The 27,937-nt window shown below is 51.2% G+C and overlaps 1 protein-coding gene across 1 annotated transcript; it reads right to left on the reverse strand.

Moving 5' to 3' along the window:
* Positions 1-388: 388 nt before the first annotated feature.
* LOC122910771 (complement C3-like) lies at positions 389-27,422 on the reverse strand. Its single transcript, XM_044255400.1, has 41 exons — positions 27,308-27,422; positions 26,970-27,177; positions 26,329-26,503; positions 26,067-26,137; positions 25,876-25,964; positions 25,714-25,796; positions 25,387-25,474; positions 24,549-24,651; positions 24,325-24,445; positions 23,942-24,057; positions 23,156-23,299; positions 22,868-23,074; positions 22,438-22,638; positions 21,546-21,707; positions 21,140-21,269; positions 20,169-20,249; positions 17,952-18,149; positions 17,686-17,797; positions 17,311-17,399; positions 17,068-17,207; positions 16,469-16,675; positions 15,722-15,773; positions 15,458-15,544; positions 15,084-15,287; positions 13,982-14,057; positions 13,374-13,542; positions 10,079-10,174; positions 9,756-9,909; positions 8,730-8,902; positions 8,407-8,565; positions 6,938-6,997; positions 5,941-6,031; positions 4,669-4,714; positions 3,598-3,685; positions 3,195-3,281; positions 2,869-2,974; positions 2,391-2,480; positions 1,947-2,033; positions 1,771-1,860; positions 1,526-1,661; positions 389-1,068 (listed from the first exon to the last, which is right to left on the reverse strand). The coding sequence occupies exons 1-41, from the start codon at positions 27,376-27,378 to the stop codon at positions 936-938; spliced, it is 4,980 nt and encodes a 1,659-aa protein (XP_044111335.1). The 5' UTR covers positions 27,379-27,422; the 3' UTR covers positions 389-935.
* Positions 27,423-27,937: the final 515 nt, after the last annotated feature.

Consider the following 27,937-nt stretch of genomic DNA (forward strand, 5'->3'; position numbering starts at 1 on the left):
CTATCAAATATTCCATCAGGACCAAGTGCAGGGTGGGCACCAAATTCATTCATAATTCATTCATTCATTCAACAGTCATTTCTTGAGCACCTACTGTGTACCAGCCCCCTGCTGTGTGAACTGAGAACATTGCAGTGAACAAGGCAGACATGGCCCCTGGTTTTAAGAAGCCCACATTGTAGGGGCGCCTGGGTGGCTCAGTGGGTGAAAGCCTCTGCCTTTGGCTCAGGTCATGATCCCAGCGTCCTGGGATGGAGCCCCACATTGGGCTCTCTGCTCTGCAGGGAGCCTGCTTCCTCCTCTCTCTCTCTCTGCCCGCCTCTCTGCCTACTTGTGATCTCTGTCTGTCAAACAAATAAATAAAATCTCAAAAAAAAAAAAAAAAGAAGCCGACATTGTAAAGGCAGGAGAAATGTCCATTTAACAATCAGACTGATAATATCATATACAATGTATTTATAAGTGTTATTGGGAGAATAAAGCAGGGTAAGGGGAGAGAGTGAAGGAAGGGGGATCTCTTTTAGATATGTTATTAAAGGAAATATCTTTGAGGAAGCAACACTTAAACACTTCAATTCCAGAATATTATTCAGCCACGAGGACAAAGAAAGTCCAGATAAGGGAAGGCTCAACCCATGCATATATCTGGAGGAAGGCTGTACTTGGTAGAGGGAACAGTGTGTGTGCAAAGGTCCTGAGGTAGGAATCAACTTGGGTGTTTGATGGACACAAAGGAGGCCAGTGTAATTGAAATGCAGTAGGAGGGAGAGGGAGGAGGCATGTCCTTGCGATGTCAGGGCCCTTGATGAATGTTGGAGCAGGGACAAATGTACGGACTTTGGGTATGATACTCCATGCTCATCATTTGGAGTCAAGGCCAGTGCCCTGTGCCTGCTTGGAAACAACCTTCTGAGGGCGGTAGAGACCTCAGAGTCTCAGGACTCACAGCCATGAGTGCTCATATATTCTGAAAATCTCTCCAGCTGGTCCAGCAATTCCTTCTTGTCCACATCCCCATCGGCCGGCCACTGCATGAGGAACGTCTTCTGGCCCAGGACGTAGATGTAACTGTGGGTGAGACACGGCAAGGAGGGTGAGGAGAGCCCTGGGACCTGGAAGCATGGAGCCCTCCCTGCCATGCTCCTCTGCCCTGATAGGCAGCCTCCCAGAGCCATAGTCTGTCATGTTCACTCCACCAGGCCATTTTGGGTCCCCCAGCATGTAGCCCGCATAGCTGGGCATTAGAAAAGCCTCCCCTTCCTCTGATTCTTTACCTCCTTTTGTTGGAAAACCGAATTTCTATCTACAACATCTACATGCAAATGGAGTCCCACTCACCCCCCACCCCCCAGCTGGAGTTGAGCAGTGCGTAGCCTACACCTCCCTTCAGGGCAGCCCTGAAACCTGAGACTTCTGCTGATAGGTGACAGGTGTTGATAGGAATTGTTGACACTAGGGACTGGGCTTGGGTAGGGAAGGGGGGCCCCCCCGCCTGAGTCCCAGGACAGCAGGAGCCCCCACACACGCAGATTTGACTTTCCACAGGTCCAGTGCGTGGCCCATGATGAGGTAGGTCTCCTGTTCCTGCAGCCCCAGGGAGTTGTGGCAGGTGGCGTGAGAGATGAACTTCTTCCTGGTGAGGGACACGGCAGAGTCTGTACCTGGAGGAGAGGAGACCCAGCGTGTGAGTGTACAGAAGTCTGGCCCTTTTGCACATTGGGATCCCCAGGGTAGAACCCCGCGCTGCCTCTTCGGCCGCCTCGGACGTACCCCTCTTGATGATGTCTTCGAGTTTCATGTTGTAATAGATGTACGGATTAGAGGCGGAGGACTGCACAGACTCCAGCCTGACCTTGTACACTGGGAAAGCAGGGGCAGGAGGGTGTCCTGTTGGCATGTGGCCTGCAGGCAGACCTCTTCCCGCGCCGACCATTTCCCACACTCACCGAAGTCCACGCCGGTCTCACAGGCTGCTGCCTGGAGCTCCTCCTGCCGCAGTCCGGTGCTGATCTTCCTCGGAGATGGGCATTGTTCTGGGGGGTCAGGAAGGCAGCTGCTCTGGCTGTGCTGAGGGAGGGGGCTTCCTCCCATCTCATCCCCATCTGGCCCCAGGCCAGCCACCTCTGGGTCTCTGAGTCAGGGTACTCTCTCATTTCCTCCATGTCTCTTTGGGTCTCTTTCTCCCCTCCAAGTCTCTTGACGTCTCCCTCCATTTCTGGCTGTGTCATTCTGTCTCCGGGTCTCCTTTTTTGTTTCTCTTTGTCTCTGTCTTCCCGTCTCACTGCCTCTCTCTGTCTAAACTCAGCCTAGACGACAGCCAGGAGGTGATGAAGGGCTCCTGGGTCCCCCCCACCATGGCAACCCCGGTCTCTGGGTCCCCATGACCTCACCTTCCGCACATCTGCAGACATCTTTGTGACAGATCTTCCGCAGGGAAGAGTGCTCCGCGGGCAGGTTGTAGACGGAGCTGCACCTCCGGGCTGAGAGAGGGGCCAGTGCCTGGGGTGGGCTTGGGCCAGCGTCCCTGCGGGCTGGGGCACCCCTGGCTCCGCCCCCGAAGGCCCCTCCCCCTTGAAGACTCGGTTCTTCCTGCCGCAGGCCGCGCCCGGTCACGTCTCCCTCCCACCCCCTTCCAGACTCCCCACAACTTCGACCGGCCGGGAAGGCCACGCCCCTTATCACCACGCCCGTGTGGGTCCCTTTCAGCTCCATTCTACCCTTCTTCCCTACTTCCCCTTGCCCAGGCCCCTCTCAGCCACGCCTCAGTCCTCCTTCCTGGCCCCGCCCCTCATCTCTCCCTCCTGGCCCAGTGCTTCCCAGTCCCCTCTCTGGATACCCTTCCACCCCCCAACCCCTACCCATGCTTACAAGGCTCATAGTAGTCATATATGGTGACTTGGGCGGCCTGCAGGAACTCCACCTGCAGCATTCGGTGCACCCGGAAGCCCAGCACGGTGTCTTCCTTATGGGAGAGCTGGGGAGACGGAATCCTGTCTGAGCTGACCAGGGTCACTGACCACGGAGCACTGACCACAGGGCCTTGACCATAACACTGACAACGTGTCCTTGCAGCCTGGGGAGCTGACCTCAGACCCTGTGGGTCTTTGGCAACACTGTCCAAGGTGCTGACTGTGGATTCTCTGCCCACGGGGCTACCCATAGGCCTCTGGAGGAGGACAGCCAGCCTTCCTTACCTTATCCAGGTAGAGGACAACGGTGTTGTCAGTGGAATTCATCTTGATCTCATAGTGGAAGGCATACATCTCCATAGTACTTGTAAGCTGGGGCAGAGGGTGAGGATTGCAGGTTGTCAGAGACCCCCCCGCTGAGGTCCCCAGCTCTAGGAGCTCTGGTCAGTGTGAAGTAACTCTCAAGCTCCCAGCCTTTGTCCTATCAGCACCAGTGTCGGGGAAACTGAGGCAAATCAGGGCAAGAATTTGTCTAAGGTCATGGAGGGAAGCAATCAGGTGTGATCTTGGCTATGGACCATGGGGCATTAATCTGGGGGCCTTGATCGCCATGCTCATACGGGGAATGTGGGATGTTGCTAGGGCATCCCCACCCTGCTCAGGAGTAGGCAGGTGGGACCTACATTACCTGTTTGAGGTCATTCTCGTTGGGGTAGAAGCCGGTGAGTAGGGAGACTTCTATGATGCTCATTGTGGCCTCTCGATTTCCCAGGAACCTGGGGATTTCACAACTCCATTATCTCTTCCCACTTTCCTCCTGTGTCTCCCCCAATGCTCCTACTACCATCATCTATCTCATGCCTGGATGAAGGCAGTCAGCAGCCTCCTCCTGGATCTCCCCGTTACTCCTCTGCCCCCAGCAAGCTTACAGATTTAGCAAGCAGGAATCTGATGGGTTGCTTCCTTGCTTAACAGCCTTTACCAGGTGTCTTGTCTCACCCTTCCGCTTTGCCTCCTCTCAGCCCAGCCTTCATGTGATTGCTTCTAAGTGTCTCTCTCCTGCACTGGACCTTGGCACATGCTGTCCTCTCAGCCTGGAGTCCTCACTCCTCTTTCCGCCCTGAAACATGCTCGCATCTTTGCAATTTCCACTGATCCATCACTCCCTCTGGGAAGCCTTCTCCTGCCCAGGCAGCAGGTCGTTCTCTAATTTGCTCTCCTGTGGTTCCTTGGGTCTTTCCTTTGCCATATTTAGTGAGCTCCACCAGGCAGAGGAGAGCTTCCTGGCTCACAGCTGTGCCCTCAGTTCTTAGGACGGAGCCTGGCATTCAGTAGATGCTCAACACATGTTTTTATCTGGGGCAGACCTGGGTGAAGGCATCTGGGAGACAAGGCAGAACTGGGGTGAGGGGTGGGATGTCTTGAGAAGAGGAGGGAAGAGAGAGCTATGGGCTTGGAATCAGTCCTGGGCATCTGGGACATGGAGCAGGTTTGCCGTGACGGAGCCCACCAGGACAGGCAGGTTGAGGGACAGGACTGGGGAGCAGGATGGCAGACAAGCATGGGAAGACAGGGGAAGAGGCCAGGGGGGATGGGCAGGGGAGGGCAAAATGAGTGGTAGAATGAAGGGGCAAGCATGGAAAAGGGAGCTCGGCTGATTCCCACTCTCCATTCAAGACATAAGGAAAGCTGGTAAGGAGTCTGGATACCAGGAAGGGAGGACTTCCTCCTGCCCAGCCCAAGATCCGGGTGCCCTAACCTTGTCTCCATCCGGAGCTGGAAGGTCTCTTCCCCCTTTTTATTATCTGCAGAGAGAAGGCAGGAGTTTAGAGGCTGGGGAACACAGCTTCCTATGTTCAATTCCTGGCTCTGCTGTGTGACTTTGGGCAAGTTCCTTAAACTCTCTCTGTTTTAGTTACCTAATCAGTAAATGGGGAGCATAATATTCCCAATCCAGCAGAGTTGTAGGATTAACTGAGTTAATTCAATAAAGCACTAATGTAGTGCCTTACTGGTACTTTATAACTGTCAATTACTCTTATTACCATTACCACCACCACCACCACTACTACTCCTATTATTATTATTTAGAAATGCAATCCAAGCCAAAGCCTGCAAGTCTTGGGGCTGGTAAGGCTTATTCCCTTCATCCCTACAGTGAGCTCCCAACGGCAGAGTCCTGTCTCTTCTTCCTTGGCACCCCAGACTAGGAACTCGAGAATCTCATTTTTTATAATCTCTACAGCCCCTTATCCCAGTTCAGCCCCCATCATCTCCTGCACGACCAGTGTCGTCACCTCCTCCCTGGTCTCCCAGCTTCTGCCCTTGCCCTCTACAGTCTGTGCAAACCTGTGCTAGGTCATACCCCTCCTTTACTTAGAGCCCTCTATAGCTCCTGCTTCACTCTAAGCAAAACCCAAAGTTCTCACTAGGGCCCATGAACCCCTGCACCGTCTGCCCCATCATCTCTCCAATTCTTTTTCCTAAAACCCTACCCCTTGCTCCTCTCTGGCCACAATGGTTTCTTCAAACCAGGTAAGCTCATTCTTGTCTCCAGACCTCTGCACCTGCTGTTCTGCCTGCTTGGAATGCTGTTCCCTTAGATCCTTCCTGGCTCATTCTCCACTTCTTTCATGTCTGAGCTCAAATGCCACTTCCCCAGAGAGCTTTCCCTGGACTTCCTCCATATGTGTATCACCTCTTCTGCTTTATTTTTTGTGGTACTTATCATCACCTACTAGTGTGCTATATATTTATTTTTTATAATGCAGGTTGTTGTAAGTAATAGCAGTAGGAGTATAATGTATTTATTGTTATATTATTGTTTGTCTCCCCCTACTAGAATGTGGAGTATTTTTTCTTGTTCATGCCTGTGTTCCAGGGTCCAGAAACAGGGCAAGACACATAGTCAATGCTCAATAAATACTTGTTGAAGAGTCGAATAAGGCAATACATGTGCATTCATTACTGAATGAAACCTAAAATAAAGTAATAAAAAAAGAAGTCTGTGACTCTTTGGGTCTAGGCTCACCTTTCAAGGTAGTATGGAGAGTCACATTCAGGTGGTACAGGTTGCAGGCATCCTCCTCGGACTCTGGGGACCTGTGGTACATCGTCAGGATCTGCCAGGGAAGGAAAGGTGTCAAGAGACCATTTCCACCTACTCCCTTCCTCCTCACTCCAGTCCTTGGCTATCCAGGTTCTGTCCCTGTGGATAATTCACAGCAAAGTCTGCGTGTCCCCAAATTCCTGGGTGCAGTGACTAGAACACTTTTTAGAGTCTAGACCACCTCCTTGCAGGAGAGCATTCTGTAGTAATTGAAGTAGATTCTCCCTGTGCTCTCTATATGGTAGTTACTGGCCATATGTTGCTATTGAGCACTTGATATGTGGCTAGCACAACTGAGGAACTGAATTTTTACTTTCATTTAACTCAGATTTAACAGAGGCTCATGGGGAGTATGACATGCCTAAAGTCACACAACAAAGGCAGAGATTCAACTGTGACTCCATTGCCAGAAATATGCAAACAGGTTGCTCAAATTCAGTGAACAAGAGCTCTGTTCTCCTGGGCCACAGGCTATGGAGCCAGAAGACATAGCAGAGGGGGAAGTGTGGAGTCATTCTCTGGGCATTGGAGGGCATGCTGGAGGGACAATCTTCCTTTGGGGGGGAGGGAAGAAAGAAACATCCCTTCAGGGACTCAGCATGGAAGGAGCAGACAGGTCCAAAGACCCCTGGCCTCTACCTCTCCTGACTCTTGAATTATAACAAGTGAAGATTTTTCCGAGTCTCTATTTCCCCACCTGTTAAATGGAGTCCATATTTTTACCAACTTTCTAGGGGCAGGTTTTGAGATGTCCTTAACTTTGTTCCTAGTAAATAGTATTGCCCTACATGGTAGCTAAAATTATTGCTGATTTCAATCTTGTCTTGCAATAAACTGCCTCTATTCCCACCAACAAGGGGGATGGTGTCGTACATGAGGTCTTCCAGCTAAGGACCTCGTGGTGGGACACCAGACTTACTGAGATTGTGCCTCTCCCACTGCCACTGGCTTTGATCTCTAGGTCATCCTGGGCAGAGAACTGAAAGGAAGCAAGAAGAGGATTTGAGCAAACAAGAAGCAGCAAAACATGGCTCAAATGCAATGGGTTTGGGGAGGAAAACATGCATGGGCAATGAGGCCTCAGTGATTTCCCTAACTTGGGCTCTAGTGACTCACTGCCTCCCTCACTCCACATAGATGATTTTACTTTTTTCCTTTTGATAGAGCATTTGTGGTGTCTACACTGTCACAGGTCAACTACTACTGCCAACCCAGGCTGTGTTCTAATGTACATCTGTTCAATCCATCCACTTTACAGTGTCTTCAGAGTTTCTTGTGCATGGAGCCACCACGAGATTCTTCTCCCTGGCATCTATGCATTTACTCTTGTTTCCATCATACATTTCCTTTATCAACCAGAGAAAAATTTTACAAATTCACATCTATTCCCATCACCTCTGCTTAAGCCCCATTGCTATTCTTGGGATGCTTCTGCCTCAGGGCCTTTGCACCTGCTATTTCCTCTGTTTAGATACCCACAAGCCTTACTTCTTCCTTTCCTTAAGGTCTTTGCTCAAATATTACCATCTTGGAGAGAACTTCCCTGCCCCACCTATCAAAAATTGCAACTCCTTAATGTTCCCATCCCCCCTTTCTGCTTAATTTTTAGCTATAGCCCTTGCCACCATGTAACACACTACATATTCTACTTCCTCACATCTCTTTATTGTCTGTCTCACCTATTAAAACATAAAATTCTACATGGAAAGGGATTTTTAATATGTCTTATTCATGGCTATATTCCCAGTACCTACAATAGTTCCTGGCATACAGTGAGTGCTCAGTAAAGATGGGTCAAAGGATTGGAGGTAAATATCTCTTCCTCCATGGAGTAAGATCATGATTACCTCCTTCCTCACACCCAGGGTATCTTCCCCTTTACACATTATTTCTTTTCCATATGTCCAGAAAGCTTAAAATAGTTTTTGTCTTAGTTTCTTTCTACACTATAAGTTTCCTGTGAGCAGAGGCTTCATAATGCATCCCCACTGCCCATGAAAGTGACTGACACACAACAGGTGCTCAAGAAATGGTGGAATAGGGGCACCTGGGTGGCTCAGTGGGTTAAGCCTCTGCCTTCAGTTTGGGTCATGGTCCCAGGGTCCTGGGATCTAGCCATGCATCGGGTTCTCTGCTCAGCGGGGTGTCTGCTTCCCCCCTCCCCCTCTGCCTGCCTCTCTACCTACTTGTGATCTCTCTCTCTCTGTCAGATAAATAAATAAAATCTTAAAAAAAAAGAAATGGTGGAATAAATGAGTCAATACATTGACAGTATAGACACTGGTTGTGAGATAATCTTAGAGAGGGACACTGGCAGGAACAGGACTCTTGGCCTCACCCCCAGTGCCACCTCTGTATGACCTTCCTGTCAACCCCTCCATGCCCTACCTTTGCTGACCGCAGATGGTAGGCGTTCCTCTGATCGATGACCCACTCAAAGTTCACAGCCTTCTTGGGCACTCTTATCTGAATCCGGAGATCCTGGCCACCATTGTGAGGGACAGCTTCGCGGAAGAGAGTGAGGGCCTCAAGGGCCACCACAGTGGTCTAGGTGTTGGGGTGGGGCCTCACATCAGCACCACTGACAGCGCCCCTGCACTGCGCGGGGCGGCAAATCAGCACCATGGGAAGCTCCTACCGGTGGGCTGGACTTGTCAGCACCTCGGCTAGCGTCCCTCCCCCAACCCCCTCTTTCCGTGGCCCCGGGTCACCTGGGTGGACTTGAAGCCTCCGCCTAGCTCCCGCTTCTCCAGTAGCCACTTGGCAATGGCGTGTGTCTCATTGTGCCGACCCAACACCACCTTCTGCATCAGCGCATAGGCCGTGGCCTCAATGGTGTACTGGGAGTTCCTGTCCACTTTGTTCTGGGGCCAGTGGGTTTTATCTAGGAGATGGATGACCACTTTGTCTTCCCAAACTGGGCCCATTCACCAAAACCTGTCCTCTCCTGTTTATCTGGCCCCAATTTTCTCATCCACTCTTTTACTGAGCACTTACTTTATATGAAACTCTTTGAGGAGGCATATGGACATTCTATTTTTGGAACCGATGTCTCCTAAATGTCTAGGAGACAGGGACTCTAACTATTTAGAGATGGGGAAATTAAGGTTCAAGGTCCTCCAAGTCCCACCATTTCCACTGCAAGTGAGTTTTCCTAACTCCATTCCTCTTGACATGGAGGAGGATGGGATAAGTACCCTTGGGCAGGCCAAGGGAGGCAGACCCTCTCAGTTAACTACATTTTATTACCTTTTTCCCATCTTTGACCATGTCAAGCACTTTCCCAATTCAGGGAACTTGCACATGCCATTCTCCTAGCTTGGAATGTCTTTGGCCTTTCACACAGGTGGGCCTTCTTATCTTTTACTCCAGCTATGGAGTTAGTTCTTTTTTCGGAGAGGCCTTGGCAGTTCTCCAATCCATACTCCTCTTCCCTCTCCATCTCTCCCACCCATCTTATATGTTATCATCTCTGTGCTTATCTCAGTTTGTAGTTGATCTGTTTGTCTTTTGGCTGCCCTCCCCCAGGGTAGTAGGACCTCTGAGAGCAAGGACTATATTAGTGTTGTCCACCTTGATTTCTCAGAGTCTGAACTCAAGAGTTGGCACACCATAGATGCCCAATAAATGCAAAGTGATGAATCACACATTGCTGAATTTTAAATCACACAATTCCCCTCCCTTGCCCCCATGACTGTGGTTCACACACAGCTGGTTAAGAAGCGGCCCACGCTCACCACGGCTGGCGAAGCTGTCCAGGCGGTCATTGGCTCGGGGGCTGTTGGTGAGGGCCAGAGCATAGGAGACTATGGCTATGGCAAATGTTGTATTAATTTTGGGAAGGCGTTCCTCCAGGAAGCTACGGGCTCGTTCCATGCTCGCAGGCAAGTTCTAGAAAGTTAGAGAGAGCTAACTAGAAGGGGGGCAATTAGAGGGAAGTGATCTAGGAGTTGGAAGAGAGGGATGCACGGGGAGGGACATGAGGATGGGGGAACTTCCTTTGGGCAGAGGATCTAGAGGGCTGGGCTCTGCAGAGCCTGCACTCCTCTTTGGGTCTTACCGGTATCTCCTGGTGGCACAAGTCCTTCCCTTCATCTAGGGCAATCAGAACAAGAGCTGTGAGGGATATGTCTGCTTCAGAACCTCGGTAGCCGCCCTGTGGAAGCAGGATCACACCATGATCCCCCTAGTGTCTTAGAAAGACTTTCCCCAACCTCTCCTGTGTAACCTTGAAAAGCTCTCCTGTGTGACCTTGAAAAGCTCCCAGGTGCTCAGCTCTGGGCTGGAGGATACCAAAAGCAGGATGGGGAGAGAGAGAGAGAAGGAGGAGGAGGAACCACCTCAAGATTTGCCTGTGTAGGGTCTGTATTACCAACCAAAGCCAACACTGTCGAAGGTGATGTGTTCAACTCTACACTATCTCAAAGCATTCTTTCAGCAGCTCCCTTTTCCTGATGAGGGAAGTCGTGGTCAGAGAGGTGGTCTTTCCATTGGTTGAATAATGTCACCTGCCCCAAAAAAATTCGTGTCCACTCAGAATCTCTTACCTGGAAATAGGGTCTTTGCAGATGTAATTAGTTAAATTAGTAGGAGGTCATACTGATTAGAGTGGGCCCTACCTGGTGACTCCTGTCTTAAAAGGAGGCCATGGGAAGATTCAGAGAAGGAAGGAGGGCAAATGAAGATGAGGACAGAGGTTGGAGTGGTGCAGCCAGACGTTCGGGAATGCTAAGGACTGCCCAGAGGCCATCAAGTCATAAGAGACAAGGAAAGAGTCCCCGCTAGAGCCTTCAGAAGGAGCATGGCCCTGTTGACACTTCGATCTGGGACTTCTAGCTTCCAGAACTGTGACAAAATAAATACATCTCTGTTGTTTTGAGCCATCCTGTTTGTGGTACTTTTTACAAGAACCCCAAAGAATTAATTCGCACCTCACAGTCTCTTCTTCCCACAGTGGCCAACGAAGCCTGTGAACTCTTTTTTTTTTTTTTTAAGATTTTATTTATTTATTTGTCACAGAGAGAGGAGCGAGAGTGAGCACAGGCAGACAGAGAGGCAGGCAGAGGCAGAGGCAGAGGGAGGAGCAGGCTCCCTGCCGAGCAAGGAGCCCGATGTGGGACTCGATCCCAGGACGCCGGGATCATGACCTGAGCTGAAGGCAGCGGCTTAACCCACTGCACCACCCAGGCGTCCCAAGCCTGTGAACTCTTGAATCGAGTTGTGTCCCTCCTTGGTTCAGAACCCTCCATGGCTCCCATCTCAGAGGAAAAGCTCAAGCCCTCCCTGAAGCCCAAAGGCCCTGCACCATCTGTCCCACCCCTGCCTCAGCTCTCCTCCTCCTCCTGTCCTCCAGGGTTGCTCACTCTGTCCCAGCCTCCTCGCTGTTCCTCAAACATAGTGGACACTTCCGGTCTGAGGGCCTTTGCACATCGTGTTTCTTCGGCTTGGAACACTCTTTCTCTGATTATCCACGTGACTTGCTCCCTCACCTCCTCTGGTGTCTAACAAACATCATCTCTTCCTGAAGCCTCCCCAGATGACACACCATCGCCTTGATTCCCGTCTCCCTGCATCTTTCCCCGTGTCACTTCTGCCATGCATGCCACACCATTTAGGTTTCTCTCACGCCCATTGCCTGTCCTTCACAAAAGCATCCACCCCGCATGAGAAGGGTCCGCAGTGCTTAAAGCAGCGCCTGGCACGTTTAGGTGCCTGATAAGTGTTCGTTGGTAGGAAGAAACTCCTTTCTGGGAGCCTGTGAACCCTGTTTGTAACCCCTCTCTGTGCCACCGTCCTGTACAGCATCTGGCTGCTGCCAGACAGGCCTCCCAACCCCCTAACTCCTCTCTTCATCTGGGGTTGCAATCTGTCTTTTCTGGGTTTATGCACTCAACCAGAGTTTTATTCAGCAAACATTTGCCAGCTATGATGAATCAGGCCTGCTTCCCCCAACTGCATGTCATCGTGCAGGGAAAGCAAACTTTGAGCAGACTATTTCAAATCCTCACCAAGGTCCCCAAGACCCTGCAGGTTTTAGGGCCTGGCATCTCTCTTCCCTTTCAGGCCTCAGGACAGGCTACCTGCTTTCCCATCTTTGGGTCTGCCGAAGCCTCAGTACTTTTGCATGTACTGATCCCTTTGCCTGGAGCTCTCTTTTCCATTCTTCCTCTACTATGTCTATCCCTTCTTCAGGTTGCTCCTTTGTTGTCTCTTTGGCGGTTCCCTGACCAGGCATGGTCCCTATTAAATACTTTCTCCTGTTACTTTTTTTTTTTTTAAAGATTTTATTTATTTATTTGACAGAGAGAGATTACAAGTAGGCAAAGAGGCAGGCAGAGAGAGAGGAGGAAGCAGGCTCCCTGCTGAGCAGAGAGCCCGATGCGGGACTCGATCCCAGGACCCTGAGATCATGACCTGAGCCGAAGGCAGCGGCTTAACCCACTGAGCCACCCAGGCGCCCCTCTCCTGTTACTTCTTTCCCATGGAACTCAGCACAGTTGTGATGTAAACAATCATTTGTTGTAATTACTTGGCTAACTTCCATCTTCCTCCCACACCCCAGCTTGTGAGTACTACAAGACAGGGGCTGTAGGTGTCTTGTTTACTGCTATGTCTCCCCTCTGCCTAGGACAAGGCCTGGTACAGAGCAGTTGCTGGATAGATGCCTGTTGAATGAGTGAATGACACCCCTACTGTGGTAGGTACAATAATAGAGACAAGCACAGGGCAGGCATTCAGGGGAGACCCCTGGAAGAGGCGGGTTTGAGCTTAAATCAAAAGAGAAAACACAATCTGGCCAGCCAAGGAAAAGCAAAAGGGATGGGGCTTGGCTATTCCGTGCAGAGAGAGCAGCTTAAGCAAAGACCGTGAATTGGAGGAATCCGTGATCAGGGAGTAGTGAGGGGTAAGTCTTGGGGGAGATACAGAAGAGAGGGATATAACAGAGAGATACTGTCATAGACATCTGTGAGCCATAGAAGGTGTTTGAACAGGGGAGAGACATCCCAGACTGTTTGAAAGCTATTTCTGGAGGCTGATGTGCAGGAATATTTGGTAAGGATGGCTGTGTTGGCCGGGGGTTTGAGAAGACTCAGCTCAGAGGGAAGAGAACCAGGACTGGAGCCTGCTCGAAGTGGGAGTGAGAGAGGGACGGGGTCCCACATGTGCCCAGCCTCTCTGACATTGCAACAGAGCTCGGAGAGGTCCAGAGCAGGGAGATGTGATGCTGGATGCTGGGCCCTGGCTTTTTCCTGTTCTCATTTTACCTGCAAACAGGTCAGGGGGCTGAGGTTCCCCCTAACAGTGCACAGAGCCCTGGGTTTGAATAGCCCAGGAACAGGGAGGGCAGTGGTCACCTGCATCGATGCCATGATCACGGGGCCATTCTCCAAGAAGTGCCCGTCCTCTGCCTGCCTCTTGGTGATGATCCAGTTGGCAGTGGCACAGAGAGACCGCAGATCAAGCGTGCTGGTCGTCATGATAGAATAGGCCAGGGCAAAGACCCGGAACACGTAGCTCGTGAGCCTGTCCGGAGGTAGATGGGATGGGTGATGACTGGGAATGGCAGCCAAGGGGATTCAAGGACAGGGGCGTCTACACTAAGGGGAGTCCACACCTGCTGCTCCAGACTATTCCAGACTGACCGTTCATTTGCTGCTCTCCAGGTCGGCCGGCATGGACACTAACCCCTCTCTCTGACATTCAGACACCAACTCTCCATTCAGGTGCTCTCAACAATAACCCCTAGGTAACCCCCGGACACTATCACCCCCACAGTTACCCCCAAACCATAAACTCCCGGGTAATCCTTCAGGTAAAACCCAAGTAGCAATCCTTCTGGCCCAAAGGCTGCCTGCCCCAAGCCCCTGCTGCGTGGGTGCCCCTAGGGTCATCAGGCCCCAGGTTGGCCCTTGGGCTTCATTCAGGGTGGCGGTGGCAGGCCTGTCATCATCCTCATCCTCACCAGGTGCTGCCCGGGTGTCCGTTGCTGATGTGGTAGGTGCCGTGTGCACTCCGGTGGGTCAGCATGTGGGTGTAACCTGGAGATGGGTGGAGGAAGGTTTTCAGGGAGATTTGGCATTTGGGTGTGGCCGTAAAGGGGAGTCAGTCATCAGGTATGGACATGGGGGGGGCAAGATGTGGGTGTGGCTTGGGGGCTCCTCCTATCGAGGCGTAACCATAGGAGGGGACTTGTCTAGGTGTATCAGGAGGTGGCTGCGGGGCCCAGGTGTGACCGTGGGAGCCAGTGTCCAGGGTCATCTGCGAGTAACCTGGACAATGGAAGGGTATGACTAGGAATTTCTGCTCAGATGAATCATGGAAGATGGAACCCAGGAAAGGGGGTACTTTGGGGGCCACTACCTGGCCGTTTCCTTGGGGGTTGTTTCTTGGTTGTAAATTAGGGGTGTCACTGTGTCTGTGTGGCTTAGGGGAAGCTACTCCTGGGGATACCTCTCAGGTGTGTTCCTAGTGTTGCTACTAAAGTATGACCTGAAAGTTGCCTGGGCGATTACCCGTTTGGGAGTAACTTTGGGGGCAATAGTGTCAAGGTGTTACCCGAGGGTTATGGCTGAGAGCCCCTGGAGGGAGAGATGGTGTCTGAGTGCAACTGGGAGGAAGGGTCAGTGCCCTGATGAACCGAGGGTCTCTGTCTGGGTATAACTAGGACTGTGCATCTCTGGTTGTTACCGGGAGGTGTGGATATAGCCTGGAAAGGTGTAGTGGGGAGACCACCACCTGGGATTATCCTGGAGCTGTCTGTTTGGGGGTTCTGTAGGGGTATAACCCAAGGCACGTCCCTGGGTGTAACCTAGGACAGTGTCTGGATATAATAGAACTTGGGGGCTCCTGCTTTGGGGGTAAACCAGGGTGTTTGTTGTCAGACTGTAGCCTGTGAGAGGGGTCCAGATGAAGGGGTACCGGTGGGACTTGGTACCAGTTTGCATCCTGGGAGATCAGTCGGAGTATGAATGCTGTTGTCAGGGAGAGTCTCGTGGGGTCCACACCCAGCCCTGGGGGTACCCCAACTACCTTTCCAGAGAGTCCCAGGAAGAAACCCCTCTCACCTCTGACAATGTTCTGTATCACCTGCTCCCTGAGCTCCACTCCAACCTTGCCCCACTGGCCAGCAGCGTCCAAATAGCGGGTCAGGATGACCGCAGGTACCAATTTGCTTAGTGTCTGCTCAGGACAACCAGTCGGCACCCTCAGCAGCTGCCATTTTTCTCTAGGTGTCAGGGTGCCCAGGATCGTCTCGCCAAGGATGTCCCCTATCAGACGAACAGAATCATCTCAGGAATGGCATAAGCCACCATGGCTCTCGGCTCACCCAACATGGACACCCCAGCCCCTCCTCCCCCTGTGCCCAGGCAGGCGTTGGGGGAGCCAGCTCCTCGGTCTCCCGATCCCTTCCCCCACGAGTCATCTCTGTCCCAAGCACCTTGGACACTGACAAACACTTCTGCTTCTGTATTGGGCACCATGTTGAAAAAGTTCTGTCTTGGCACCATTTCAATCTGGGTTTGACCTAGGTTAAGCCGACACAACCTTCTGTGACAAGCAGATTCTGGGGTTGGGGAACTCAGGGTGTGCAGACCCCCGAGGAGCTTGTACTGCCCACCTGGCCGGACCCCCTCATTTCAGCTCCTCCCTCCCTCCTGATGTGGCCCTAGGATCCCACATGCTCCCTGCAGACCCCACAAACCTTGGGGGTTCAGGAGGATGCTATGAGACCTTTGCTGTATCTGCCCTTCTGCCTGTGAGAGGCAATGATGAAGCAAGTTAAAAACAACAGCAGTAACAGTAATGATGACAATCACAATGACAGTAGGAGGAGGCATTGGTTAGCTGTAAAGAGCACAGACTCTGGATCCCAAATATCTGGGTTCAAATCCCAACCCTTCTATGTTCTAGCTGTGTGACCTTGGGCAAATTACTTAACCTCTCTGTGCCTCAGTTTTCTCATCCACAAAAGGTTCCTACTTCACATGGTTGTTCTGATGGCTCAACGAGTTACTATTCTTACAGAGTTTATATCATAAGCACTGAACATGTGTTTGTTAAGTAAATAAGAGAAGTAAATAAAGTATTATTGATGGGTTGTGCACAACCAGATATGAGATATAATTTTCACAGCTTTCTGATTATTACTCACGGCTGTGGGTGTGATGATTATCACACCTTGCAAATAAGGAAACAAAGGCTCAGAAAAGTTAAGTAAATTGTCCAAGGTCACACAGCAGAGACAAGGCTTAAACCCACTGTGACAACAAAGTCCCATAGCGGAGGCTCTGTGATTGAACTTTCAAATCCATTCTCTGGCCCCTCACTCCCATCTGAGAGCTCTGTTTGTTGATCCTGGGCATACCTGTCGGTCCTGTGATCACAGCTGGGGACCCCCGGGGAAGCCCCATTGTCTGCACCAGTAACAAGAGGTGGGGGCCCCCATTACCTTGACCAGAAGTGTCTTCCTTATGTGGTCCACAGTCTCACTTGTCCTGATCCTGACCTCCACATCCACTTTGCCTATCTCAAGTGGGAGAAGCACAAAGGGCACCATCGTGGAGGAGGTGGGGGGCACGATCACCACCTGGCGGGATGGGGCTCCTGGCTTTGATGCACTGCACAGTGGCTCCTTGTAGGGGAACTCCACATGGACCTGGGGCAGGGTGGGCAATTAGGGGGTCCTGATGCATGGGGTCGTCTAGGACCCTAGTCACAATTACCTCCCTCTCCTCACCCTGAAAATCCCAAGGAGGTGACAGCACAGCATAGTGGCTGAGAGCAAAGGCCTGTCTGCCACTTATGGGCTGTGTGACCTCAGGAAAGCCCCTTCACCTCTTTGTGCCTCAGTTTCCTATCATTCCTTTCCAAAAGCAATGATAACAGCCATCTGCTGGGATTATTGTGCATTTTAAATGAGAAAATACCCCAGGAGCTTTTCAAAAGGGCAACCACTTGGCTGACCCCTTTGAATAATGGACACACTCCAACCCCTTTGTAAAACACACTGATGGATAGTTTGAGAGGAGGGGAGGGCTCAGGCTTCACCTTGACCCGATCCGTCCTGAAATTGTACAGCATGGCTTGGATCTGGACCTGCTCATTCCTGATCACGGCGGAGGGCAACTTGAGATCCACAAAGAGTGATTTCATAACTACCAGCTCAAAGGGGTCTGAGATGCAGAGACCTAGAGCCCGGGGGTATGTGGGCATTAAGGAGAGGCCAGCTGTCCCGGGGCTGGGCAGGACCACCATTCTCCCATCTTCTCAGCCCTGGGCTTGTGGAGTCACCTTTTCCAGGCTTGAGGCTGACAGCCACTAACTCCCACGTGGTGATGGAATCTGGCACGTTCACAGAAAAACTGTATTGGGAGATGCCTCTGGAAGTGGTGAGGGAAGGGGGGGCATAAGTGAGTTTGTGGTCAGAGCCTCTGCACTGGGAAGTCACTGTCCAGGGGTCAGTGGGTCACCTTATCAGAGACATCATCACTAGAGGGTCGTCCTTGGGGGGGAAACACTGGGATTTCTAATCCCCTCCAGGGAGGTTGTAGTGACTATACTGAGCTCAGTGTCACCATTGGGGGCACCGGCTATGACTGACGTCCACTGATGCCTGGAAGGGCCAGGGACCAGATGCTGCCAGGGACGAGGGGGCTGTGGTCCTACCTGGATGTACTTTTCGGCAGTTCAAACTTTGTCCAGAGCCAACTCTCGGGGAACAAGGTTCGGATAGGCTGGTCCTCCAGGAAGATGTCACCTAAATCCTCATCTTCATCCGCTGCAAGGAGAGGATGTGGGGCGGCGTCTCCGGTGCAGCTTCCCACCCCGTCCCCTCGGGGCCCATATCTCCCCATGACTTGTCCCACAGGACTTCATGCCCCTCAGGCAAGCCCCAACCCCCACCCCCTCACCCCCCACCACAGCCTCCTCACATGTCCCCAAAAGCAGCTGCTCCTCCCGAGCCTCCTGACTCAGGGCCTCAGACAGACGGCAACAGCTCAGGAAAGCAGCAACACACGTTGGCCCGTGGCGGACACGCCGTTGCCTCTCTTCACATGACAGCCCTATGGGGCTCTCCTGGAGCCCAGCCTCACAGCACTTTCGCTCCAGCTCTGTCTCAAACTTGTTCACTGTGGGCCAGAGGTAGAGGGACAGAGGAGGGGCTGAGAGGAACTAGAGGAAACTTGGACTCCTCTACCTCAATGCCACGTACACCTGGTCTCTATTTACCCTTAACTCTGGCAGATGCTGGTCCCAGCACTTTGCCTGTATCTTCCTCCCGAAGCTTCACATTGAGCCCATATGCTGGGTTCTGAAGAGGAAGCTAAGCAACAGAGAGGCTAATTCATTGGCCCATGGTCACACAGCTCCCAAGTGGCAGAGCCGGAACTAGAATCCAAGCTGCTGCTGCTTCTCATTTTCCCCCTCCTCCTCCTGTCCCTTCTTCTTCTTCTCCTTTTTTTTTTTTTTTTTTTTTAAGATTTTTAAAAAATTTACTTGACAGACAGAGATCACAAGTAGGCAGAGAAGCAGGCAGAGAGAGAGGAGGAAGCAGGCTCCCTGCTGAGCAGAGAGCCCGATGCGGGGCTCTATCCCAGGACCCTGGGATCATGACCTGAGCCGAAGGCAGAGGCTTTAACCCACTGAGCCACCCAGGCGCCCCCCTCCTGTCCCTTCTTGACAGGGATTGGTAATGCCATGTTTGCATATTAGAGATGCCATTTCAACATCTATTTTTTTTTTTTTTTTAGATTTTATTTATTAAAGAAAGAGAGAGCACACAAGCAGGTGGAGGGGCAGAGGGAGAGGGAGAAGCAAACTCCCCACTGAGCAGGGAGCCCAATGTGGGGCTCGACCCAGGACCTTGGGATCATGACCTGAGCTGAAGGCAGAGGTTTAACCAACTGAGCCACCCAGGCGCCCCAACATTTCAACTTCTGATTTCCATCATGTGTTTTTTTAAAAAAATCAAAACATAAACCATGTTATAAAGCATGATGTCAAGTTGAATGCTTCTAAGTTAGGAAACTGAAGGAATACACTTAAAGGTAAAAATATTCAGGGGACCTGAATGGCTCAGTTGGTCAAGGGTCTAACTCCTGGTTTCAGCTCAGCTCATAATCTCAGGCTCATGGGATTGAGCCCTGCATGGGGCTCCGCACTCAGCATAAAGTCTGCTTGAGATTCTTTTCCTTTTTCTCTCCCTCTGCTCTTCCCCTTGCTCACACTTGCTCTCTCCTGAAAATAATAAATAAATAAATAATATATAGCAATTAAAAACTCTTATTGTTTACGATTAACATAATTATAGTTAAATTTTATAACTTATCATTATCATAAATAAAACAAGAGTTTATATTATGAACTTTTCCCAGGGGGTTAGCACAATTTAATATCAAAATTAGAGTCACGGTTTTACCTCAATTTCTATTAGGTTTCACTTACTTTCTCTTTATTTAGATTCACAAAGTCACAAGCATTGCTCAAGGAGACGGAAAAATCTAGTATTTGCAAAACCCATGCTTCCAACACCACTCAGTGCTGCCTCCCATCTTCCCTTTACCCCAGGCTCAGAGCTTCTTATTCTGGTCCACATCCTGGCCTTGGGGATGGCAGGTTTGTTATTAGCTATGGGCACCCAGCACCCATCTCTCCTTTTGTCTATGTTTGCTTTTGTATCACAGAGCCTACATAGCTTGAAGCTGCATTTCCCAGACTCCCTTGCCGCTAGGGTTCTAGATGAGATAAGGTTCTGCCACCGAGACACTCTTGTGTAGGATCTGGAGGGTGGAAGAGGTGGAGGCCATTTTCCCTGGCAGGGGTAGCTGAAGGGTGAACCCCAGTCTATGTGTGTTTTTGTAATGGGCACATTTCTGCACTTCATTACTGACCCACCAGCATCGCACGAGATATGGGCAGCAGTTTCCTGAGATGTCACATATTACAAAGCTGCAGTGAGGTGATTTTGAGTCCAGCAAGCAGCCATTCCTACAGATTCTCTAATGACTTTGAAAGCACCAAACTCCCATCATTGAATCCCTCCCTTTCTGCTTGAAGTACCTAGAGCGGTTTCAGTTTTTCTCTTCTAAGCTCTGATGAATACAGTAGGTTAGGAAGCCAGGAGGGACATGTCCAGCTTTAGCTCTGACCTGCATTCCTCTTGGTCTCCAGCCTCTTCAGAGAGCGGCGGCGGCGGCGGCTGGCAGGGGGACTCTGAGGGCACTGCCAGTCTGAGGGTCAGAAGAATGGGGGGGGTCGCTGTCATCAAGATTGTTATCAACATCCCTGATATTTATTGGGTGCCGACAGAATGCCCAGTGCTTTCTAAGCATCATTTCTTTTAATCCTGTAACCTCCTCATGTTCATGATTCACCACTTAAAAGCTGTGCAATCTTCAGCAAGTCACTTAACCTCTCTGGGCATTAATTTCTCCAGCCATGTAAATTGGCATAATCCTAGGTCTATGAATGAGATCATTCATATAAAAGTACTTAGCACAGTGTCCAGCTTGTAGTAAATAGAAACTGTTACTGATATCATTATTTATAGCTGGAAGAAGACATTCCTAGTTGTCCCTAGTATTCACTCTCCCCCTTCATCCATGGGGACTAAACCTCCCTCTTTTGCATATCACTCTAGAATGAAGACTACATTTCCCAGCCTCCCTTGCACCTAGGCAGGGCTGCATGACTGAGTTCCAGCAAATGAAATTTGGGGAAGTATCTCCCCTTCTCACTTCCCTTCATACTCTTGCCTGGCAGGAGGTCCTGACGAGGTGCCATCTTGTAGCAGAGCAACAAGCTAGAAGGAGATTGAGCTCCAGAATGACCTCAGAACTGTTACTGAGTGAGGAATAACCTTCTACCTTGTTTAAGCTAATGTTAGTTTGTATCTCTGATACCCATGGCCAAACCTATATCTTAACGAAGACGTAGGGAGTCACTTCTATTATTATCCCCATTTTACGGCAGAGAAATTGAGCCTCAGAGAGGAAATGTTACTGACTCATGATAAGTAGGATGCTCCTAGATTTTAGCCGGTCTGACACCAGACCTCATGTTCTTAACCACTAGACAGCACTGCCCACCCATCCTGCCCCTGGCATGTTCCTTCCCGTACCTGAGCTTGTCAGGGTATGCATCCCTGTGCTCATCTTCAGGTCCAAGCCAGCATCCTTGAACACAGCAAGTCCATCTTTCCCACTGCCCGATGTACAGCCAATGTCATGTTCCTCCACCACATCCCAGACCTGGGGGTTTAAGATAGGAACCTAGCTTTGGAGCCTGGGTGACCTTTTCAGGGAAGGAGCAATGGTGCACTAAAATTGCTGGCTCAAATAATAATTCTCACACCGCCTCCCATTTATTGAGCTCTTATCACCTTCCAATCTCGAGCTGTGCACTAGCTCCTTGAATCCTTGAATCTTTGCAACCATCAATGTTGCCCACTTTACAGCTGAAGAAGCTGAAGCCCCAGTTTTAGAACCTCTAGGCAACCTCCTGGTCCAAAGCCCATGTATTCTTACCTTCTTCTGTGTGAGCTTGTGTTTACTGTTCAAGACATAAACAGCCTTGTCCACGGCCACCAACCCCACTGTGGCCTCTTCATCACCTGTCACCTTCAATTCCACATTGCTATTGGGTTTCAAAATCTGGAATTGTCTTTCTTTCTTTAAACCAACCTTCAGCTGACCCAGGAAAAAGAGAGATGTCAGTAAAAGGCCCTCATATGCTACCAAGGGATTTCCCCAACAAGACCACTTTCAAGTTTAAAACTCGTTATGGGGGGGCGCCTGGGTGGCTCAGTGGGTTAAGCCTCTGCCTTCGGCTCAGGTCATGATCTCAGGGTCCTGGGATCGAGTCCCGCATCGGGCTCTCTGCTCAGCAGGGAGCCTCCTTCCTCCTCTCTCTCTGCCTGCCTCTCTGTCTACTTGTGATTTCTCTCTGTCAAATAAATAAATAAAATCTTTAAAAAAAACCCAAAAAACTCGTTATGGGTCTGATGAAGCATCCGGGAACTTCACTAAGCCAATCCCAACTCCATACATTTGCTTGCATAGTCTCCATGCCCTAGGCCAAGCTTTTTCTTTTTTTTTTTTTTTCAGATCTTATTTATTTGACAGAGAGAGATCAGAAGTAGGCAGAGCAGCAGGCAGAGAGAGAAGGGGAAGCAGGCTCCCCGCTGAGCAGAGAGCCCAATGTGGGGCTCGATCCCAGGACCCTGAGATCATGACCTGAGCCAAAACCAGAGGCTTAATCCACTGACCCACCCAGGTGCCCCACCTAGGCTGAGCATTTAAGGGCACATCTCCTTTTCCTCTCCCCGTCCTTAGACTTGGAGCCCTTCAACTTGGACAGACGTTTCTGCCCATCCAAGCTTTATGATGGTAATGTACAACTTCAAGGAATTTGGCTCACCGTCCCCATGCATCTGTCTTTCACGTCAACCCATACGGAGTCGGCCACCAGTTCAGGATCCTGACCTGTTCCCCTGGGCAGTATATAAAAGGCCAGGATGCGGAAGGAGGGCAGCATCTCTGAAGTAACATCAATAGTGGCTACTGTGTAGTCACTTTTTAACTGATGTTTGACATCCACAATCCGGCCCTTACTCAGAACCTTGGAGATAAGAGAAGACAAGAATGAGAAGGGGAGGGTCAATCTTTTTCGGAGACCATCTCAGCTCACAAGGGAGACTCACGGTTCTTTTGCTTCGGCTCCTTAGTCTGAGGCCACCCCAAATGGTTCCCACCCTCACACCACTGTTCACAGTTTCTCCAAACCAGCTAGCCAGGGATGTTCCAGGGAAATCATTCCTTGGCTTAAGTTTTAGTCCTAGCCAACTCACCAGGATGGTGAAGTGAGTGATCTGTTTCTTTGTTTCATGATTCTGATGTCCTGTGACAAGGCTCAGGTAGATGCTGCTGCCTACCTCTGCGACTGTGTTCACCTCAATGTGCAACAAGTTTCCTGACCCACCCTGAGTCGAGTAAGGCCAAGCCGTCATATTGGCTGAAGCCTGCTCTTCTGGCTGCAGAGGTTCTTCAGTTTCTACCTGGGGAGAGTGATGGGCAAGTAAACTTCCAGCTCTTCTAGCTCACACAGCTCCACCATCCCTGCCCCATTAGGTTGGTACCAGGATAGGGAGCTTCTCCTGATTATTTGCATTTGTGTTGATGGTCAAAATGGCCTCTCCACTGGCTGAGGTTCGGTCTCGTTTGTCTTGGCATCGGACAAGGACTCCAGAGGCTGGGGACCCATCAGGATTTGAGACAAAGACCTGAGGTGGAATAGGGGTGAGATGAAAGACAGGCCTGGTGGTGACCTGGTATGAGAAGTGGGTACTGGGAATCCGATCTGGACAGGACTGCCTTGTATAGCTGTACAAGTTGTGCACTGAACAACACTGGGAGAACCATACATATTAGAGTTTTGCAGTGTGCAGTCATATGTGGTGGCCCTGGGGGTTGGTGTGCTGGGGTAATGGGGGTGGAAGGGATTAGAATGGAGAGATGAGGAGGGCTTGGGGAAGTCTTCAGTAGGACTGGCACCAAAGGATGTCTCTGGTTTTCCTAATGTCCATCAGACCTCTCAAAGTCACCTCAAATGAATGTATGTAAAACCAGCATTCTTGCTGTGCAAATGTAGCCTAAAGATAACTCCCTGTGCACCACCTTCTAGCCTGACTGTGACCACTAAGCCCCCCACAGAGAAATTATGGAACCATCACAGTGCTTTGGGGCAACTTGGGTTGAGACTTGAGAGAGACTTGGGATTGGCCTGAGAGGCATGATGGATTCAGTTCTCAAACAGATGTATTGTCGGGAACAGATGAGCCCAGTGTGGTTTTTTGTCTCCTGAGAGGGGTCTGTTAGGGGAAGTGAGCTCCGAGTCCCTGGGTGGAATGAAGTCAGACTCTGACCTTAATGTTGAAGGGCATCCCAGGCTTGAAATACTGGGGAGTCCTGATGAACTTGATGTTGTATGGGCTCCGGACAATCTTCACCCCTGGGGTCTCAGCCTGGACCATCTCACCCCCTGGAGAGACAGGGGACTGTGAGGTCTGCGGAGGAGGTTCAGTTTCTTGGGAGAATGACAGAGCTGCTGGTATGGGAAGCCTGTCCTGGTGAGGACATGGAAAGATATAGTAACACAATCTCAGCTCCTTCCAGCCTTTCTGGCATTTTTGCATTTCTCTGATGAGGAAACAGGCTGGGAGGTGGCCCGTGGTCACACGGGTGGAATGTCTAGTTTGGGTAAGGACACTGTCCTGACTTCAGCCAGGAGACTGGGTAAAGGTGGCACCTGAAGAGAACACGGTGACATCGACAAAGATAGAGGCCCCAATGAAGTCCTCTTCTGGGCCTTGGAATGTGGACATCAGTGTGTTCTTCTGGAGGGAGACGTGACCCAGGCCTTCAGAAATCTGCTCTCAGGGTGAGAGAGAAAAGAGGAGATGGTTTCTTGGGGAGTAGAAAAGAGTTGGTGGAGGGGGAAGTTAGGTGAGGGTGAGGTCAAGACTCAGTTACCTCCACTTTCTGCAGGGAGCTCTGGATGATCATCCGACGGGAAGGCAGCTTCACCCCGAAGATGGCCAGAGCCTGTCCATTCACTGGCTCTTTGAATACATAACTGGGGGTGGGTGGAGGGTCATTCCACTGGGCTCTGAATCACCTACACAACCTCATGTGGTTGCAGAGATGTCCTGTATGACCTCATGAGGCTGCTTGGATGGTGGTAAAACTTTGGGAGGGGCAGAGGTGGCCCCTGGAAACTCAGATGGTTTCATTGCTCACCTATACAACCCTGGGAAGTGATATATGTGTTCCATAAAGCTTTGTGTTGGGTTGCAGATGTGGCCTGTGCAACCTCACAAGATGGTGGAGGTAGCCCTTAAAACCTCATCAGGCAGACTAGGGGGGCATGCATAGCAAGCTATAGGGATGGTCTGCATAGTGTTAAGAAGTGGCAGATAGGGCCCTTACAACCTTAGGTGGACAAATGATCTGTATGACCTCATAGTACTGTGGAGATGGCTTGAACAAATTCATAAGATGACAAATGTGCCTGTGCAACCTTGTGGACCTTCAGAGATGGTCTGAGCTGTGAGACATGGCATGACTTTATTTGGTGGACAAGATGTGCTATACAACCCCAGAGACCAGAAGGAATGGTCTGTACTACTTACATGTGGCAGATGTGGTCTGGACAACCTCACAAAACAATGTAGGTTTCCAGGAATACCTCATGGGTGGCAGTGAGTACCTCCACCATACCTTAAATGCCACAGAAGTAATCTGCTTCTCTACCCATTCAGTTTCTTGGCATTCCTGGTCCTCTGGCCAGGCTGGGGACAAGGGGACTTACCAAGCCTCGATGTCCACACCCAGAGCCTCATCGTTGAGGTGGAAGAAAGTCTTGTTTGGTTTCAGCTGGACCTCAAATGATGGGAGCACTGGGTGGGGTAAAGGCAGAGGACACCCTCCATATTTTGCTGTCCCCCTCTATGTCCCCTCCCTGTTCACCATTTCCTCAGTGACTCTTGCAATCCCCAAGGATTGGAACACATGGTTCTGTTCACCAGCACCCAGCTTAGGTCCTAGCACATAGTAGGTGCACCATGATCCCTCTTTTCCACTTCCAACCCTGTGTCTTGCATATCCCACCGTGCCCTGCTCATCACACCCTACTCACCATAATCCCTGACTTCAAAGGTTGCCTTGAACTTCTGCTTCGCTGCACTTTGGTAACTGGCTTCGATGCTCCAGGTCCCAAAACTGAGACGCAGAGAATTAGAAGAGATGGAGACTGAGGAAAGCCTCCAACCCTTCTCCCACAGGGCTCCCAGCAGAGCACCTGACAATCTGTGGGAGTTTAAAGGATTTTGCGAAGAAACCGTCCTTGGCTAGCAGATCCTGGCTGATCACAGTGATCCCCTCCGGGTTCTGTGGCGACAAGGGGTGTAGTTCATGCCCCAGGCCTTCAGCCCATGATAGAACCTCATGGGTCTACCCAGTAGGATCCACCCTCCCATCAGGAGAGGCCACCTTGATGTCCAGAGTGAATATCCTTTGGGCAGGATCCATCTTGTGGTCCACAGCAAACACCCGGTATTGAACTGGGGGGAGAGGGAAGACTCTGAGTTCTGGATAGAATCTGAAGAGGGAGGTAGTCGTCAGGATCTTGGGCATTAGGATATAGGGGTCTTTGGGCAGAGGGTGACCTTGGGAGGTGGAATATGACAGGCATTGGGGGAGGCGGGGAATGAGAGTCAGCGTCTGTCTGAGGCCAAGTGCCTGGGCGCTCTACCCAAGTGTTCCGGGGTGTAGAGAGGCTTGTCTGTCTGGATGAAGATGTAGCCAGCATGGGGAGCCACTGGGACTATCCTCTCCATGGATGAAGTGGTCAAGGTGGATGCCCAGTTTGCCTGGATGATGACATGCTGCTGTCCGGGTTGTGGGGGGTATATCAGGCTCTCGGGAATCTGGGGAGAGAGGTCCACACTCTTCAGGCTCTGCACTCCCCATCCCTGGGAGCAAAACCCTGAGCCAGATCTTGGGAGAAACAACTGAATGGGGGCCCTCTGGCTCTGGGGCTGGGAGCAAGGTGGCCTTGTCGCTTGTTCTACACAAGGGCGGCCCGCCAAAGTGGGACTGCAATCCAGTCCACAGTCTGGCTCCCAAACCACCAGCAGAGGGCGCCCCTTATTAATTCTCCCAGAGATCTCATACCGGCTAATCGCTGCCCTTCTTGGAGCCCGGATTCGGGCGGGGGACTTTGGATTTCTAACTGCACAGGACATAAGAGGAGCGGTAAGTATATCCAAACCCTGCCTCGGTTCTCCAGTGTTTCTCGTGGGGAGTCCCTCTGGAGTCTGCCCCTCTCCATCCCTGCCGCTGACCCAGAGCCTCCCTCTGCCGCCACCCATCCCATCCTGGCCTGTCACCTACCGTCACGGACTCCTGTTTCATAAAGTTGTTTGCTTCTGAGAGAAGGAGGTGGCTCTTAGCCACCACTGTCTTCTTCATGGGGAAGTCCCATATGGTGAGGTTCACCTCGAGGGTCCCTTTGAGGGACTGCTGGGAGTCCGAGTGAGCCTGTACGTGAATGATCTCAGGGCTGCCGACCCGCAGGGCTCGGGGGGTCACCAGGATGTACCTGCCAGTAGACAAACGCAGGAGCATGGGGGCGGTGGGACTCAAGTGGGGGAAGCAGCTTCGGAAAGGCAGGCACACGCGCAGGGAATCACACAGGCAGCGGCTGAGTGCCCTTTGTCTCCCACACTCACAGCGGCTCAGCATGGGCAAGAGGGGTCCCCAGGAGGAGCAGAATCAACCCCGCAGGCCAGGGCACATCCATGGCAGTAGGGGGGTGATGTGCAGCCCCAGGCCACGGACACCTGTCCTCTTGTCTGCTCTGTTTGCTTTGGCCTCTTCTGGCTCAGTTAATATCTAAACAGGCATGGGGAGGGAATCCCCATAACTCCAATGGGGGAAGAGGGAGCTTCTCCTCCCTTCTCAGCCCATCCTCCATGGGAGGCGGGGGACAGCTGCACTAGGAAGTATCCCAGGTGCCCCCTTGGAGGCCAGAGTGGTGGAGGGGGGTGGTTGTCCTTTCCATGACCCATAAGGTCTTACCTGGAAGCCTTCCCCTCTACCAGCAAGAAGCCTTGGGTTGGGAGACTTGGCTCAGAGCTTGGTTTGGGACTGACCCAGAGGGGCAGGAAGAAACAGAATTGTTCCCACCTCTGCCCTTGTGAAATTGGTGAGTTTCTGGGGTAGCTGCCCAAACGGGGGCAGCCCAGGGATTATGTCTTCATTTCCCCAATCACAGAGCATGAGCAGCCATGGCATTGAGCCATCCGGCCCCGGGACCCGCCGTAATGGAACCTTCTCAAAAAGGCACAGGTCAAATCCTC

The sequence above is a fragment of the Neovison vison genome, chromosome 6 (genome assembly GCF_020171115.1).
Source record: "Neovison vison isolate M4711 chromosome 6, ASM_NN_V1, whole genome shotgun sequence".
Classification (NCBI taxonomy): domain Eukaryota; kingdom Metazoa; phylum Chordata; class Mammalia; order Carnivora; family Mustelidae; genus Neogale; species Neogale vison.

What these genes read in the sequence shown, in the direction of transcription:
- LOC122910771 (XM_044255400.1), bottom strand. Translation starts at nt 27,378, where the DNA reads ATGGATGTGCCCTGGCCTGCGGGGTTGATTCTGCTCCTCCTGGGGACC. An exon ending in TGTGCCACCAGGAGATACCG is followed by an intron (nt 9,910 to 10,078) that starts GTAAGACCCAAA and finishes CTAACTTTCTAG; the next exon opens with AACTTGCCTGCGAGCATGGA. An exon ending in TCTCCATACTACCTTGAAAG is followed by an intron (nt 4,715 to 5,940) that starts GTGAGCCTAGAC and finishes TTCTCTCTGCAG; the next exon opens with ATAATAAAAAGGGGGAAGAG.